Source organism: Carex rostrata, chromosome 6, assembly GCF_964058835.1.
Source record: "Carex rostrata chromosome 6, lpCarRost1.2, whole genome shotgun sequence".
Lineage (NCBI taxonomy): Eukaryota > Viridiplantae > Streptophyta > Magnoliopsida > Poales > Cyperaceae > Carex > Carex rostrata.
In genome coordinates this window covers 11,062,050-11,078,709 of record NC_135923.1, presented here as the reverse complement: position 1 = coordinate 11,078,709, position 16,660 = coordinate 11,062,050, and the positions used below count along the sequence as shown (strand labels likewise).

The 16,660-nt window shown below is 34.6% G+C and overlaps 1 protein-coding gene across 1 annotated transcript; it reads left to right on the top strand.

Annotated features, from left to right (window-relative positions):
- The first annotated feature begins 8,218 nt into the window (after nucleotides 1-8,218).
- Nucleotides 8,219-10,750, top strand: LOC144556183 (ABC transporter G family member 5-like). Its single transcript, XM_078304688.1, has one exon. It carries the CDS (start codon nucleotides 8,255-8,257, stop codon nucleotides 10,367-10,369), a length of 2,115 nt encoding a protein of 704 aa, XP_078160814.1. The 5' UTR covers nucleotides 8,219-8,254; the 3' UTR covers nucleotides 10,370-10,750.
- Nucleotides 10,751-16,660: the final 5,910 nt, after the last annotated feature.

The window sequence follows — 16,660 nt, the reverse complement described above, 5'->3', positions numbered from 1 at the left end:
CCTATTCAAAATTTTATTACATACCGTAATATCTCTTCAAAACATAAAACATTTTTTACCTCAATTGCAAAAGAACAAGAACCAAACAATTATGAGGAGGCCATAAAAAATTCTACATGGACCAAAGCCATGAAAGAAGAATTGAAGGCTCTTGAAAAAAATGAAACTTGGGTTATAGTGCAATTACCAAAAGACAAAAAATCCGTAGGTTGTAAATGGGTATATAAAATTAAGTATAATTCTGATGGTACCGTAGAACGGTACAAGGCTCGCTTAGTTGCAAAAGGGTATACTCAAACCTATGGTATAGACTATCACGAAACCTTTGCACCCGTGGCCAAAATGAATACGGTGAGAATACTATTTTCTATTGCGGTTAACCAAGATTGGAAATTATACCAAATGGACGTCAAAAACGCCTTTCTTCAAGGAACACTTGAAGAAGAGGTATATATGGATTTACCACCCGGTCATGAAAAAGAAAGAAACCATGGATTAGTTTGCAAATTGAAGAAAGCAATCTATGGATTGAAGCAATCTCCAAGGACATGGTATGGCAAACTAAGCTCTTATTTAAAATTTTGTAATTTTAAAATTAGTAGTGCAGATCATTCATTATTTATAAAAATTGAGGGAATTAGCATTACCATCATATTAGCGTATGTTGATGACATTATAATCACCAAAAATAATAAAAAAGAAATCAATAAAATAAAACTTCACTTAAAGAAAAAAATTGACATCAAAGATCTTGGCCACTTAAAATACTTTCTAGGAATAGAAATAGCACATTCAAAAAATGGTCTCTTTATTTCTCAAAGAAAATATACTCTAGATTTGTTAAAAGAAACCGGTAAATTAAGTTGTAAACGGCCTCAACACCAATAGATGGTAGATATAAATTAAATAGTGAAGAAGGTGAACCATTAGATGATATAAATCGATTTCAAAGACCTGTTGGGAAATTAATATATCTAACGGTAACTCGACCGGATATATCATTTTTCGTTAGCCAAATTAGTTAATTTATGCATGCTCCAAGAACACCTCATTTGGAGTCAATAAATAGAATTTTAAAATATTTAAAAGGAACACCCGGAAAAGGGATTTTTATGAAAAATAATAATTCTAATAACGTGTGTGGCTATTCCGATGCAGATTGGGCCGGAAGTTTTGATAGAAAATCGACAACCGGTTTTTGCACATATGTAGGCGAAAATTTAGTCACATGAAAAAGCAAGAAACAAAGTGTCGTGGCAAGATCAAGTGCCGAGGCGGAATATCGAGTCATGGCATCCACCGCAAGCGAGCTAACTTGGATCAAACAACTTCTTGCGGATGTTGGAATTAAAATTCAAGAACCAATAAAAATGTTTTGTGATAACCAAGCGGCACGACACATAGCAACTAATCCGGTGTTTCACGAAAGAACGAAACATATTGAAGTAGATTGTCACTTCATTAGAGAAAAAGTTCAAACCAAAGAAATTGAAACTCCATTTGTGAGAAGTGAAGAACAATTGGCGGACATCTTCACAAAGGGTTTAGATCCGAAACAATTTGAAGAAAATCTAAGCAAGTTAGGGTTGATCGATATCTACACGTCTAACTTGAGGGAGAGTGTTGAGAATGAAGAATAAGTCAGACCCATTAAAATTAAATAGAGCTACTGTAGCATTTTTTTTTTTTTTTTAGAGTATAGGAAACCGTTGGAGTCATGTACAGCTGTTAATTTCCAACAGCTATATTCTCCCTTTAGATATAAATAGGCTACAATGTAACAGATACAAAGAAGAATAATAATTTTCTCTCATTTGAATTTTCTGTCTCAAATTCAAAAAATCAACAGTTCTATAACTAGAAGTAAACATGAAGCATATTTAAGGAGGAGAACAATACAGTGGACGTCAACAGAACAGTATATGTACTGTGTTTGTCAGGTTGGTACCGTTATCGGAAAGAATGACAAGTGATTGAGCAAAAATTTCAAATGAGAGGGCCTTTAAAGGTTTGAAATCCATGAATATTTGTAATCATAATTAGGTAACAAAATTCAAAAGTTACTATTTCGTATTTTTCTTTACAAACTTTTTAAAAGCTACACAATTTTGAGAACTTATCCCCAAAGGCTGGTACCACAGGGTACTCGAATCCAAAATGATAATTTTACAACTATACCAGATAACATTTACAATTAGCATTTTTAATGAAATTTAATTTTCAACCCATCATCTTCTCAAAGCCTCCAGTAATTTCTTGAAGTTCTTCTCTTCCTTTGTTGCTGGTAGTATTTGCCCTGTCTTCTGCTCTTCAAGTTATCAACCGATGCTCGATGCCTTGAGAAAAACACAAACAACACAGATAAAAGGTGTATTGGCTAAACTCATATTGTTCCCTTGTTGATTAATCTCAAAAAGCAAAACACACGAGACAATGTGTATTTTTTTTTTCTACCTTCGGATTACTACTCGTCACTCGTCTCTCTCCTAAATAACATCCAGTATGAAGAACAAGAATCCTAAATAACAGTCTTAACAAAATTCATATCCTCAGGTAGAGAACAGAAATTGATGCTCAGATGAAGGGTATAATTTAAAAAACTTGCAATTATCTTATTGCCAGACGGATAACAAATATAAAAGTTACTCCCATTATATGTCTTATTGTTTAAGTTCCACTTAAATCAACTTATTGAAAAGCACGCTAAGGTAAAAACAGAACTAGAACATCACCTATTTTGTAACTCAGATTATAAATACTAGACTTTTCTTTACCATGATTCCTTCAAGGAACTAACATAAGGTACAAAATCAGAAATTACAAGCACTTGCTTTGAAAAGATGATGTTTTTTGTAATGTTGGCCATATAAGCAATTATAAGCATCCTAACATGAAGTATAATTCTCTTCACTTCAAAAGCAATTATAAGCATAACAACAATTTTGGCATAATTATAAGCATACAGCATACAACCTTTATAACCATAACAGAAATTACAGGAAAAATAAGAAGAAAAAGCATCAAGCACAAAGCACAGGAACAATTATCAGATATGACAACATTTGCATACATATAGAAAATAAATTTTTTTTTTGAGGGTTAAAGAAATAAATATTTTATCGGCTAGTACAGCAAATAACTTAAAAACAGCAAAGAGTACAACAAATAGCAGTAACTTAAGAACAGTAAGTACAACAAAGAGTATAGAAAATAACTTAAATGTCAAAACATGTATGCTTTGAAGTCGAAGTCCTCATCTTCAATGCCATCTTCGCTGTCATCTTTACCACCATCTTCACTTTAGACATTGCCTTTTATAATAGACAAGGTGAATTTTAGTACATGAAACAAATTACTGGAGTAGCAAGAAAGGTCAGTACTTACTAGCTGTAAAACTCATATTCATAATGTTGGATCTTAATTCAACGTTGAGCATATATGTAATATAATTATGAATTGTTTACTGTCATATATGATTGTCACAATTAAAGTGATATAATATGGAATTAAGATATTAGACAATATATGTATTAAATAGGATGTGGTCCATAAGTGTGTAGAACAATTAGGGCAAAGATCAAATCATTGATGGACTGATTCTGAAATTTACAATTGAGAAAACTGTCTTTTGGGAGCTCAGTGCGGGTGGCTCACCCGCACTGGATCTGAGTGCGGATGCACTCAGGACTTAGCTAATTTTTGGGAACTTCAGAAAAAAGTCCGAGCCCAATGCGGACGCACTGGGTACTTAGTTGATTTCAGAAGTTCTGTTTTCAGCTCAGTGCGGGTGGACTGACCCGCACTGACCCTGAGTGCACCCGCACTGATCCTGAGTGCACCCGCACTCAGGACTTAGGCAATTTTTCTGAGGTTAAATGCAGAAAAGTCCGAGTCCAGTGCGGGTCAGGCACCCGCACTCAGGACTTAGACAAAATTCCTGGCTGAGAGAAAAGCAGTTATTTGGACACGTTTGGACCCAATGCGGACGCACTGAATCCAGTGCGGTCCAATCACCCGCACTCACGCTGTCAGATGTATAAACCTATATAAGGATGGGTCCCCAAGGCACAAGATAACTAACTCAACTCAGAATTCTAGAAAGGAGGTTATTCTTAGACAGAATTCTAAGAGTCTTCTCCCTCCTTCCACCGTCAAAGAATTGAGAGGAGAAATTCATTAGAAACTTGGAAAGAATTTCTCAAGGGCGATCTTGTTGGTTTGAAAGACCTAATATAAGATTCAACCAAAAGGGCGAGAAAGTAATAGCTTGCTAGAGTCTTGTCTCGCGCTCACGGAGACGGTTGCTTCTCCAACTTTGGATTTGATATTCCATAGCAAACGACATGGAATCAGGTATTGTATTCCGCATTAAAGATTATGTTTTGGGTCTCTTTGGTATAGAACGGTCTTAGGTTAAGGTGGAGATTGTTTCTTCTTCTCCGAGGTGTAAGTGTTTGACCCCTAGATGAGATGCAATTGTTTGATCTCTAGATAAGACGTAATTGTTTGGCCTTTATGATTCCCAGCACATGATTCATCATATTAGAATACCCATTGAAGGCTGCTGCTGATGAGGAAATTAGACTGTTGCTGATGAGGAATATCGTGCATTTTCCTACCAGGCAAGAAACATCACCTAAACCCTAGAAAGAAATGGAAAAAAAAAAAATGCTCTGTATCTTTATGTTCGTAATTACTTAAGACTGAAAAAAAAAAATTAAAAAGCCCGACCCCCGGTTGACAGTAAGGTCGAATATTCTGGTACGTCAAAGAAAAACAAAAGCTAACCTCCATGGGATGGACCCATGAATGATTTAGGAAATCATGTTTTCGTGAAACAAAGAGCATTTTGGTGGAAGATTGGAAGTATTTGTAGACATGGTCAGTCATTATGTATTTAAGACAAATAGTCGGACTGCTCTTTTTTGTTGTTCCAGTACCATTTCCTGTTACAAAATGCTTGTACCCACAAAAAAATGATGATAACCATTGCCCAAAATACCCTTCATTCCTCAATACACGTTTCTGTATGAAGATTAAACACACCGTTTGAGTTTAGGTCCGGACAGTCCGATCAGAATCCGGGCCAATCTGGCCACGCCTATAATGCACGGGCCCTTTAATATTCATGTGGATTCCTACTTGGTTCCAGCTTTTCCTATTCCAGTAATCTTTAAGTAAATCATTTTTTTTTTTTTTTGAAATAAGGTGGTAGAGGCTAGGAGTGGTTTGGTCCGAGCTAGGTTCTAACTTAGCTTGTTAATTCTGAACTTATTTACAGTCGAGCAAGATGGATTGAGGGTATCTGAGCTAAAATCTTAGCTTGAAATCGTGACAAGTCAGTTCGAGTTGGCTCGCTGGATCTGGCTAGATCTTGTTTTAAGAAGAAAATGAATTCTACAAATTTTTTGGATCGAGCTGAATCAAGTTGGACCGTGCTAGACAGTATAAAATTCACACAAATTCATATAAATTCATGATGCCTAGCCAAGCTAGCTCGCGAGCTGTCGAGCAAGCTAGACTCTAGCTTAAACTTGTTAATTCTGGACCGAGTTAATGGTGAACTGGCTCGTTAACAGCTCGATTCAATAATGAGCGAGCTATTAGCGAGCGAGTCACGATCGAGCCACAAGCTACGAGCTTTTTTTCCACCCTAGTAGAGACAACCAGGTGGGATTACAAAAAAATCATAAAAATCAAAACAGCTAACAACGTGCTTCACTTTAAGTAAATCTTTTATCAATTTACTAACAATAGTAATATCATCATCAATAATTTGAACAAACGAGCCGGGCTGATTTCTGTAATGCATGGTTCACCCGGCCCACAACAGCCTCATATGTTCGTTAGCAAAACCAATTAATTGCCTTTCAATCATTCCTTTTCAATAATTGTGGCCCGCTCTCTTTATTATGCACCCACTGCTGGCCTGCTGCCTTAGACATTACGCATATGATGACCGCGACGACAATAATAATAATAGAGGATTTCACATATACCCTTCAAAAATCTTGAAATTATATATTTTTCATTCAAATTCATAATATCATACAAAAAAAAACCCACGAACTAACCCAATTTTTTTTTTTAAAATTCATTTTAGTTTATAAAGTTTTCATTTTATCATTTATTTAAAAACAAAATTATATAACATGTTCAAGAAATATTCAGTTTTCTAATTTGATAATTTGTGAGGACAAATAGTTCATTTCTCTCTTTGTGACGCATACATAGGCATATTATGCATATATTTGTGTGTGTGGTATAACCGTACAAATAAGAAAATGAATTATTTGCTCTTACAAACAAACAATTTAGAAGACTAAATATTTCTCTTGCATATATTTTTTTAATAAAGGTTAAAACGTAAACTTTATAAATTTAAAATGAAGTTTAATTGAAAAAACAAAAAAATGGGTAAAATTTATGAGTTTTTGAAATTTAGAAGGATTGATATTATGAATTTTAGAAGGAAAAACAATTTCGAGATATTTAAAGGATATACATGAAACTGCTCTTATAAATAATAATAATAATAATTGTTTTATATTTTGCCCATTCTAATTTACTATGCAATCCATCCCCCCACCCCATTGCAAAACGAAGTAAAACTATAGTACCACCGAAAATGAACTTTTCAAAAAAAAATTTAAAAAAAACCGATAAAAGAAAAACAATATGCATATATGCTGTACCGCTGCGCAGAGGGCTGCTTTTTTTTTTTTTTTTTTTTTTTTTTTGTAAATCGACGTACGTAAAAGAATTATATATTTTTTTTTTTGAGGAAAAATAGGAGTCTAGTCCATATTTGATTGATAATTGCGGTTACAAAAGTTTTGTAGTTGCAATTGAAAGATAAAAAGAACTATATATCGATCAAAAGATTAGGTAACTCGGCAACCCAATATTGCTATCCATGGTTCGTTTTCTTTTTTGAAGTAACAAACTTTTTTTTTAAGGTCTAGTTTAAAATTTGCTATAATTAATAGTACAATTAATTACTTAAAAGTTTGTGTTGGTTCTTCCACAAATTTAAGTTACGAGGAAACAGCTATAGCTTTTGGCAGGCTGATCCGATTACGAATATATTTTAATCTATTTCGTGCATATTAATTTTATGAACATGGAAGATTTCTAATTGTAAACAATATATAATATATATCAATTGTTCATTTGCGCGCTCCAGTTAGCAGAAAACCACCTGGGATTATTCTGAAGTCAAGCAATTAGGTATTTGGGCTGGAAACACTATGAATATAAATACATGTGTATATTTATATATAATTACACATCTTAGTTTACGTATCCCACGTACGGTTGATATTCCTTCATTGCGCAGTAGGAACTGTTCAAGAGAATAAAGTCATAAAGACAACCTTTGGTCTAACAGATAAAAATACTAATAATAAAATTTTGGTAATATGATCAATGATGGACGATAGATATACTATATACGACAACTGAATTTTTTTCGTGATTTGTAGGGGCCAAGCATGAATATGTAATATTTTAAGAGGGCCATACATGTAATGAACATCAAAAGAGCATTTACGTACGTGTGTACAGAAGTATAATTATTCCATATAACAGTTTTTAATTAAGTAAAACTTAACTTGCTTAATATTCACTAAATGCTGGATGCCACTTAATGTCCGTGTTGAGGAATAGTACGTAGTATTCTCAAACAATCAATAAAATTAAAAAGACCAAGCTTAAAAAATATACCCGTCCATTGTTTTGATATACAGATTACCTAATTGAATAGAGGAGGATTCAAATGCACCCAAATTTTTGTGCACCCAAATGCACCCTATTTTTTAAATCTTTTTTCTCCGTTTTCAAAGTCCAAATAGTCAATCCGAACCGTTAGATGCGATCTATATATTAAGATGTGCTCGGAGACCAAATTTTACATTTTTTGAAATTTTTTTACTATTTATTAAGCCACTTTGAAAATCGCTGATTTTACATTTTCTGGACCATTGGATCAGCGATTTTCAAAGTGGCTTAATAGATAGTAAAAAAATTTCAAAAAATGTAAAATTTGGTCTCCAAGCACATCTTAATATGTAGATCGCATCTAACGGTTCGGATTGACTATTCGGACTTTAAAAACGGAGAAAAAGGATATGGTGCATTTGGGTGTACAAAAATTTGAATGCATTTGAACCCTCCTCAATTGAATATGTTTAAGTACATATCTTCCTTTCCAGAGAAGATTAGATATAAGAAGCCATGGCATCACTAGTTTTTCATGCACCTCAACTCCGCCATGGAACTACAACACAATCCAAATTCATCTCATCTGGTCTTAGATGTTGTCTCCCCTTCTGCCCATGAAACCCAATCTTCAAATGTCGGCATCGACCGGCCACCTATGTTTGTGCTCTCCTTCACTGACATTACGTACAAAGTACGCCAATCTAAAAGGCTATCGTTTTCTCCTTTGTCCAAAAGTAACAAAGTAGATTCGACAGCAGCTGTCCGCCCTCATGTTCGCACCTTGCTTGATTCTGTCTCTGGTGAGGCAAGGGAAGGAGAGATATTTGCCATTCTCGGTGCAAGTGGGTCGGGGAAATCAACCTTGATCGATGCATTGGCAAATCGCATTGCCGGTAAGAGCTTACAGGGCTCAATTACTCTCAATGGAGACATTTTAAAGAGCAGTCTTTTGAAGGTTCTATCCGCATATGTGATGCAAGACGACCTTCTTTATCCGATGCTTACTGTGAAAGAAACCCTCATGTATGCGGCGGAGTTCAGGTTGCCACGGTCCATGCCCAAGGAAAAGAAGAAGAAACGTGTTGAAGAACTCATCAAGCAACTCGGCCTTGTGGCTGCAAAAAATACTATAATTGGAGATGAGGGGCACCGTGGGGTCTCAGGTGGTGAGCGTAGGAGAGTATCGATAGGCATGGACATAGTTCACGACCCGATATTGCTCTTCCTTGATGAACCAACCTCTGGCCTTGACTCGACCAGTGCATTTATGGTGGTTGAGGTCCTTAAAGATATTGCTAGAAGAGGTAGCATTGTGATGCTTTCCATCCACCAACCGAGCTATCGCATCCTTAACCTCCTCGACCGCCTCCTATTACTTTCTCGTGGCCAGACTGTCTTCTACGGTCCACCGAGCAATCTCTCGATGTACTTCTCAGAGTTTGGCAAGCCGATACCAGATAACGAAAACCCTACTGAGTTCGCACTTGATCTAATCCGTGAGAGGGAGGCATTTGATGGTGCAGAAGAACTTGTAGATTTCAATAAAACTTGGAAAAGGCGGCACCAAAATGACTTGTTCCCTTCGGATCGAGAAGATGTATCACATGTACCTCTTGACCAAGCGATTGCTGCTAGCTTTGCTAATGGCAGACTGGTCTCTGGCACTAAAAACACTGGCAATGCGTCGGTGACATCTGTACGCAAGTTCACAAACCCGTTTTGGATAGAGATGGGGGTGCTAACAAAGCGCGCATTCACGAATACTAATCGCATGCCGGAGCTATTCATGATCCGACTCAGTGCAGTTCTTGTCACCGGAATTATCCTTGCAACGATTTATTGGAGGCTCGACAACACCCCAAAAGGAGTGCAAGAGCGGCTCGGTTTCTTTGCAATTGGCATGTCTACCATGTTCTACACATGTGCCGATGCACTTCCGGTGTTTATGCAAGAGCGTTACATCTACATGAGAGAGACAGCTCACAATGCGTACCGCAAATCCTCCTTTGTGCTTTCCAATGCAATTGTCAGCTTCCCACCACTAGTCCTTCTATCGTTTGGCTTTGCACTCACCACCTTTTTTGCAGTGGGCCTAGATGGTGGCATGTCGGGTTTTTTTTTCTACACAGCAATCATTCTCGCCTCCTTCTGGGCAGGTAGTGGTTTCGTCACCTTTTTGTCTGGAGTTGTGAGTCACATTATAGTCGGCTACACAATTGTCGTTGCAATTTTAGCCTACTATTTATTATTTAGCGGGTTCTTTATCAACCGTGACCGGATTCCAGACTACTGGATCTGGTTTCATTATATCTCACTTGTGAAATACCCATACCAAGCAGTGTTGCAGAATGAGTTTAGCGATCCGAACAAATGTTTTGTCAGAGGCACACAAATGTTTTCCAACACACCCATCGACGCCTTTCCTGAGTCAACAAAGGTGGAAGTTCTCGCAAGTATAAGCAGCTCGCTCGGTTTGAACCTAACTAATGCCACATGTATCACAACTGGACCTGATATTGTGAGCCGAAATTCGGTTGATGATCTCACCAAGTGGAATAGCCTTTGGGTAACGGTAGCATGGGGATTCCTTTATCGGTTTTTGTTCTACGTTGTGTTGTTGATGAGAGGCAAGAACAAGAGGAAGTAAAAGAATTACTGATTACTTCCTATATAATTGATTTGAGCTCAAATTTCTTTCTTTTCTGTCTAATAAATGTTAATACTTAAAAGTTGTGTGTATTTGAATAGTATCACAAGAAATTAAGAACACACAGAAGCAGAAGGGGTTGCTTTCTATCTTTTTCTTTTTTTTGTATGGTTAAATTGGATCAAAGGATAGATGAAGATAGAAAGGATGTTTGCTTCTCTTTGCTCTTTTTGTTTCTTGTACTGTATGTTTAAGTGGATTGTCATGTAATGTTGTATTTGACTTATACTTGGGTTTTTTTTTCAACCGTTTACACTAAGATTTTGTTCATAATATGTATGTGATTTTTTGTGTCAATTAATGAATGCAAGCGTGTGTGTGTGATTTCTTGTTTTTTTTTGTATATATCTGCTGGAGATTTATTGATTATAGTTATCAGAAGACGTCGCACTAAATGGAGATTTGACAAGATATGTGTGTGTGTGGTGGTGGTGGTGGTGGTGGTGGTGGTGGGGGGGGGGGGTGGTCATATCTCTTGAGATTTGAGGAGATGAGCTAAGTATCGATATAGACATGCAATCTATACTAAACCAACTGTTATTAATTATATTGTGATTGTTGCATCTAAAAAACAGATTTCCAACGGCTTGGTCTAGTCTTCTCCAAGTATAAATTATTAATTAAAACCCGTCCTGCATTTACTATTTTTTCTAGTATGTTAATAGTACATAACATTTTGGTTTTGGGGTATCTATTATGGAGAAGAATTACTCCAAAAGTAAGAATTAATATAATTGAGGCGAAATTTACTAAGAAGAATAACTCGGAAAAGGAGGGGCATCATTCTATTACAAAAATTCGGAAAAATAAAACAAAATAAAGGTCATACAAGGAAAACGTGACAACGATGAATAATAAGAATCGAAATAATAATATCAATTTCCGGTGACGATATAAACCTTCGATCCTATATATGAGTCATATGACCTCTCTCATATGTAGTATTACAATACCTTAGAAGATGAAAAAATTATGCATATATTTCGCAAGTAATTAATGTATGTATATTCTGAGGGCCTTATTGAATTATTGTATTTTTTAAAGGTTAGACGACCAGCGTCTAACAACTTATATTAAAATTAAAATGCCTATTTACAAAGATTTATCACTCCCTGTATCACCTATGCATATCCCCGCTGTCTGAGCACCTCCCACGTACTGTGCTATTAGGCCAGGCACCACATTTTTTTTTTTTTTGTTCGAGAAAGGTAAGGATCTATCCCTTAGATTTCATTTATAATGGATATAAGTTGTGTCAAGATTACAATATGCAAAATCAAATAAAAACTGGGAGTCAAAAGAAGACCGAAAATTCAATCCAGAAAAGCATAAACCAAATCCTACACTAATGTAAATATAATGAACTATTAACTTTGACCCTGTAGTCATTTGAAATGAAATGCAAAGCAAAAAAGAAAATAAGACCCCAGAAGAATGCACAACCTCTTTGTACCAGTGAGCGGTACTACCATAGCTGTCAGCGGTACCAAGGTACCAGTTAAATTTTGATCTTAATTAAATTGCGTGTGGCCCATCTTAGGTAATCTTTTGGGATATCAATAACAACAAAATTAGAGATTCAAAATTTCAAATTTGTCTGTCACCCCGTATTGTCTACTGGTAACCTCTGCTGCAGATTATTTGTAATTTTTGTTATCCAAACCAGTTATCAAATTCCTCCAATATTTCTTTGACAATGAGATTTCTCCTGAAGCTTTCGCGCCAGATAACAAATCATATGACCGTTTTCATCTTTCTAATTATCATGTGTTACGATTCAACAATTGTTAAGTTATAATTCATCTGCACAAAGTGATGGCAGTTTATATCTTGAAGCCTCTGATTCTTTATTACCCTTATGATCTCAACCGTTGTCTGGCAGCTTCCATACAAGTGATGGACTGATTCATTTTTGTTGCGGAACATATCGCAAATGTTTGGGATGCACCATCCTTTGTGTCTGAGGTTGTCAATTATCAGGATTTTGTTTCGAAGCATCAATTATATGAAAACCACTACCCTAAGTGGCGCCTTCAACTTCTAGATTCTGTTTTATGGTTTGAGTTATTTGGAGCCCCTATGACATTGCATGGTAGAATGAACTAACCGTATAATTGCCTTCCTTGTTCCATCTCCAATGTGATGTAACAATTGCATGAGCGTTTAGATTTTCTTGCGCCAGATTGCCCACACTCCTGCAGCCCAAGCAGTGTCCCACTGCAAAGTTATTGTTTTATTAGCGAACATGTATGTGATCTCCTGCTTGCTTGCATAATTAGACAACTACATTTCCTAGTTGTTTTATTATTCATTATCTCTTAGTAAATTATCCTAGAAGACTTGTTAAGGTGCAATTTTACTCCGAATTAGTCTACCAATGGGTCTGTCACATGCATGTATGAAGCATGCAAGTAATATTCAAAACAAAACAAAAAACAAAAAAAACTATGTTGTAGTAGAAGTCAAAATTTTACAATAGACCGTTTTCCTTTATTTTCTCTCCAACAGAAATAATCACATATGTAATCTAGCTTCGGAATTTAATTAACGTACTAACTCAGAATTAATTATGAATTAGGCTACGGTTCAAATCAACTGTTTGGACTTAAAAAAATTAAACTATTGATCTATAGTACATATTAATTATAACTTCACTAAATCAAAATAAGCTGTGAACTAGGATCACAGTATCGCACGGTAGATCCGAATTGCAAACAGAAAATATGACGAAAACGACTCCTTTCTCATGAAATTTTTGGTGATCTTCTATATTGTTTTCACAGTAGACCAAAGTAATATAGTTGATTTTATGTCCGTTTCTTTCTTAAAGTTTTAGTGCCGAGTGATTGGTTACTCGAGAAATGGAACAACAATATTGTTACAAGAAGTTGTCTGCTTCTGAATTTTGAAAATTAGTTATATATAATTGAATTGTTGTTTATCTTCTGGAGAAAATTATCTAATTTTAAATAATGTATAGTCTGAATTAGTGAATCACAACAGTCTGAAATATACTAGTCGTACTGGTATTCTTTCTTTCTTTCTTTTTTTGCATATTTCTAGTAAAAATCTTGGCTACATCACTGCTTAGGCATATATATTGTTTGAATGTTTGGTATTCATTTTTTTTGGTATGGGGAAAGTTTTTTTTCTTGAATAACTATTAGAAAAGGAAATTACAATATGGTAAATTATATCAATGAGAATGGCATCACTTTAATTATTACACTTCGTATTGGATATATAAATTTATGATCTCCTACGAAACTTCCCAACAAAGTGATATCTTAATCTCTTGTAGGAAATGCACAAGGGTGATGAAGAGCAAATTTATCAAGTCCAACACAATATTCAATTTATGAAAGAAATAAGAATCACTCTTAACCTGTTGCGTCTATCAAATATTCAAAATATTTGTCATGAGGTGAGGAAGAATTTTGGTTGGCAGCATAGTCAAAGGCTATCTTTTTTTTCCCTTGATCAAAAGTAGTTGTGCGCATTGAAGGAATGTCAACCGTGGGATAAGTAAACTGAGATACGTAATTATATATCAATACACATGTATTTTTATTCAGTGTTTCCAGTCCCAATAACTATTTTTGTTTGTCTTCAGAATAATCCCATGTTGCTTTCTGTTAACTGGAGCGCACAATTGAACAATGGTTATAATATTGTTTGCAATAAAAAAAAACTTTAATATTCCTAAATTAATATGCAGGAAATAGATTATAAAATATTTGGTAATTTGTATTAATTTTGCCAAAAGCTGTAATTATTTTGTCACAGATTTAAAATTTAAATAAAATTAATAAAATTATTAAACAGTGAGTGATTTAACTTTCGATCTTTTAACAAAAGAAAAAAGAAAAAGAAAAGATAAAGTCATATACTTGTTTTGTCGTAACTTCAATCTGTGAAAAGCTATCAGATTTCAAACTTGTGAGCATCGGAGTTTTTAATTTTGATGGTTTCTTTTTCTTTGAAAAAATTGTTAGGAGTGTTCAACGGTTATGTTTGTTTAGTTTTCAACCGAATAAAAAAATTCGGTTTAAATGAATTGGTTTTTCGATTTAAAGATTTTTCAGAACTGACTAAATCGGATCGATTGAATTATAATTGTTCAAATATGATTATATTTTGTTTGGTTCAATTATCACTTTCTCTACCTACCCATGAGGTCACACCACTAAGGAATTTGACATGCCTGCCTAATAAATTGGTTTCTCTATCTAAACATGTGATAAATAATTATGAAAATAATTATATGTTATTTTGGATTCAATTAAATAATTTAATGCAATTCCAATATCCAAAAAAATCAAGTGGGAAGAATCTTTGCGGGATGCAAAAAGGAGTTTTTGTGGGTAGCAAAGAGGTCTAAATTTTTATCACAGTTCCTAGCCAAAACAGAGTCAGTTTCGGAAAGTTTCGAACTTAGTTCTTGGCCAAAACCGTACCAAAGTGCTGAAAAACAACATGTTATGTGAAGGCCGAAACAGAAACAGTTCCTGGCGGAAGCAGAAAGTTACAGGCCGAAACAGATTCAGTTCCATGAAATCCTAAAAACAGTATGTTCGGTCAAGACCGAAACAGAGAGTTATGGGCCAAAACTGAGGCACAGAAAGCAATTTTTTTAGGAATGTTAATTCTGGCTGAGTGCAAATCGTGAGAAAACTTCTAGGACGTGAGGAACTTCTTGAGAACCCACAAACTCTAGAATTAAGATCTAGTTCTCTTGAATGATAGAGATTACGCAGTCAAATTAGTACTTTCTAGCAAGAGAAATATTTGATTTGTAATAAGTTTCTTAACAGATATTGTGGAGAGCTTCTACTTTGAAGTCTCATCTTCGTGCAAGGCGTTTTAGGTCACGCACACATCTCTTTAGTTGAACAGGTGAGACGACTCTGAATCATATTTTAGCAGAATTCGGATTTTGAAGCTTTTAGTTTGGAGATTAATTGTGTGAGTGAAGTGTGTGCGTGCACACCAATTGACTTGTATAAAACTATTAAAATTTTAACAACCTAGCTAGCAAATTAAGTGCAATGTTTCAGGACTTGGGAGCCCTTGTTTTATTACAATTAGTTAATTTATGTGTTGTACTATTTGTCTATATCTCAACAACTATTCAATAAATTAATAATTGGTTTGTCCTGACATGCCTATGCAGTCTAAACTATTATGTATCTATATGTCATTGCTCAATTTGGGTGCAACTCTTAACCAAATATTAACACCTTTCACTTGCATGTTTACGTCACTTGTTTTTAATTAATTAATGAACCTAATTCCATGTCAGCACTTAAAACTTTAAAGTTTTCCGTATGAAAATGAACCGTGCAACTGTTCCCCAACTAAATGGCTCAATTTCGTGCTGATGCAATGAGATGTGACAATTTCAGATGTGATGCGATGTCAGATTAATTGTTGCTTAGTTTCAATTAAGCAAAAAGGGAACAAAACAACATGTCAATTTTTTTTTGTATTATTTTATTCTTAAATAGAAGATAGGATTGTATATTTATTCGATGCACTTGAAGGAACTATAATATTGTGGTTCCTTCAAAAATCTCTTAAAATTCTGACAAGTTACGATTCCTTTAATATTCATCCATTTTATTATTATGTCACCGAAAATCTGAAAAAAAAAAAAAAAAATGTAGTAATGTTATGATTGTTTTGAGGCCCATTGATCCTCACACTATATCAATACTTACTTTTGATCATTAATATCTAAAGGAACCGTAATAATGCTATGATTTCTTTAATTTGAAATTATTAGAAGAATGAATAAAATTTAAAGGAATCATAGCATCATTACCGGACTTATATATCCTGTATTCATAAATTAATATTAGATTACTAAAAATATAATTAAAAACTGATAATATTTTATGTCTTTGTCCAATTTAGTAAAATAACATGCGGTACACTTGTACAGAGTTCGGAAGATATTTACGTGTGCCCTTTATCTAACGTGTTAACATATGAAATTAACATATCATTGGAATAATTGGTCTTCGTTAAAAGAAAGTTATCTTTCGTAATCTACTTTTAACATGAGAATATTTACTTGCATTTTAGTGTCAATATTTAAATTGAGCCGTAAAATTCGTTTAAATCAAATTCAAATTATACAGATCCAAATATTAGGTGCCCTCGTATATTCAGAATTGATTTTTTTTTTTAGAAATAAAATAGTATCTTTGCTGGAAAGGAAAGGAATTA

What these genes read in the sequence shown, in the direction of transcription:
- LOC144556183 (XM_078304688.1), top strand. Translation starts at nt 8,255, where the DNA reads ATGCACCTCAACTCCGCCATGGAACTACAACACAATCCAAATTCATCT.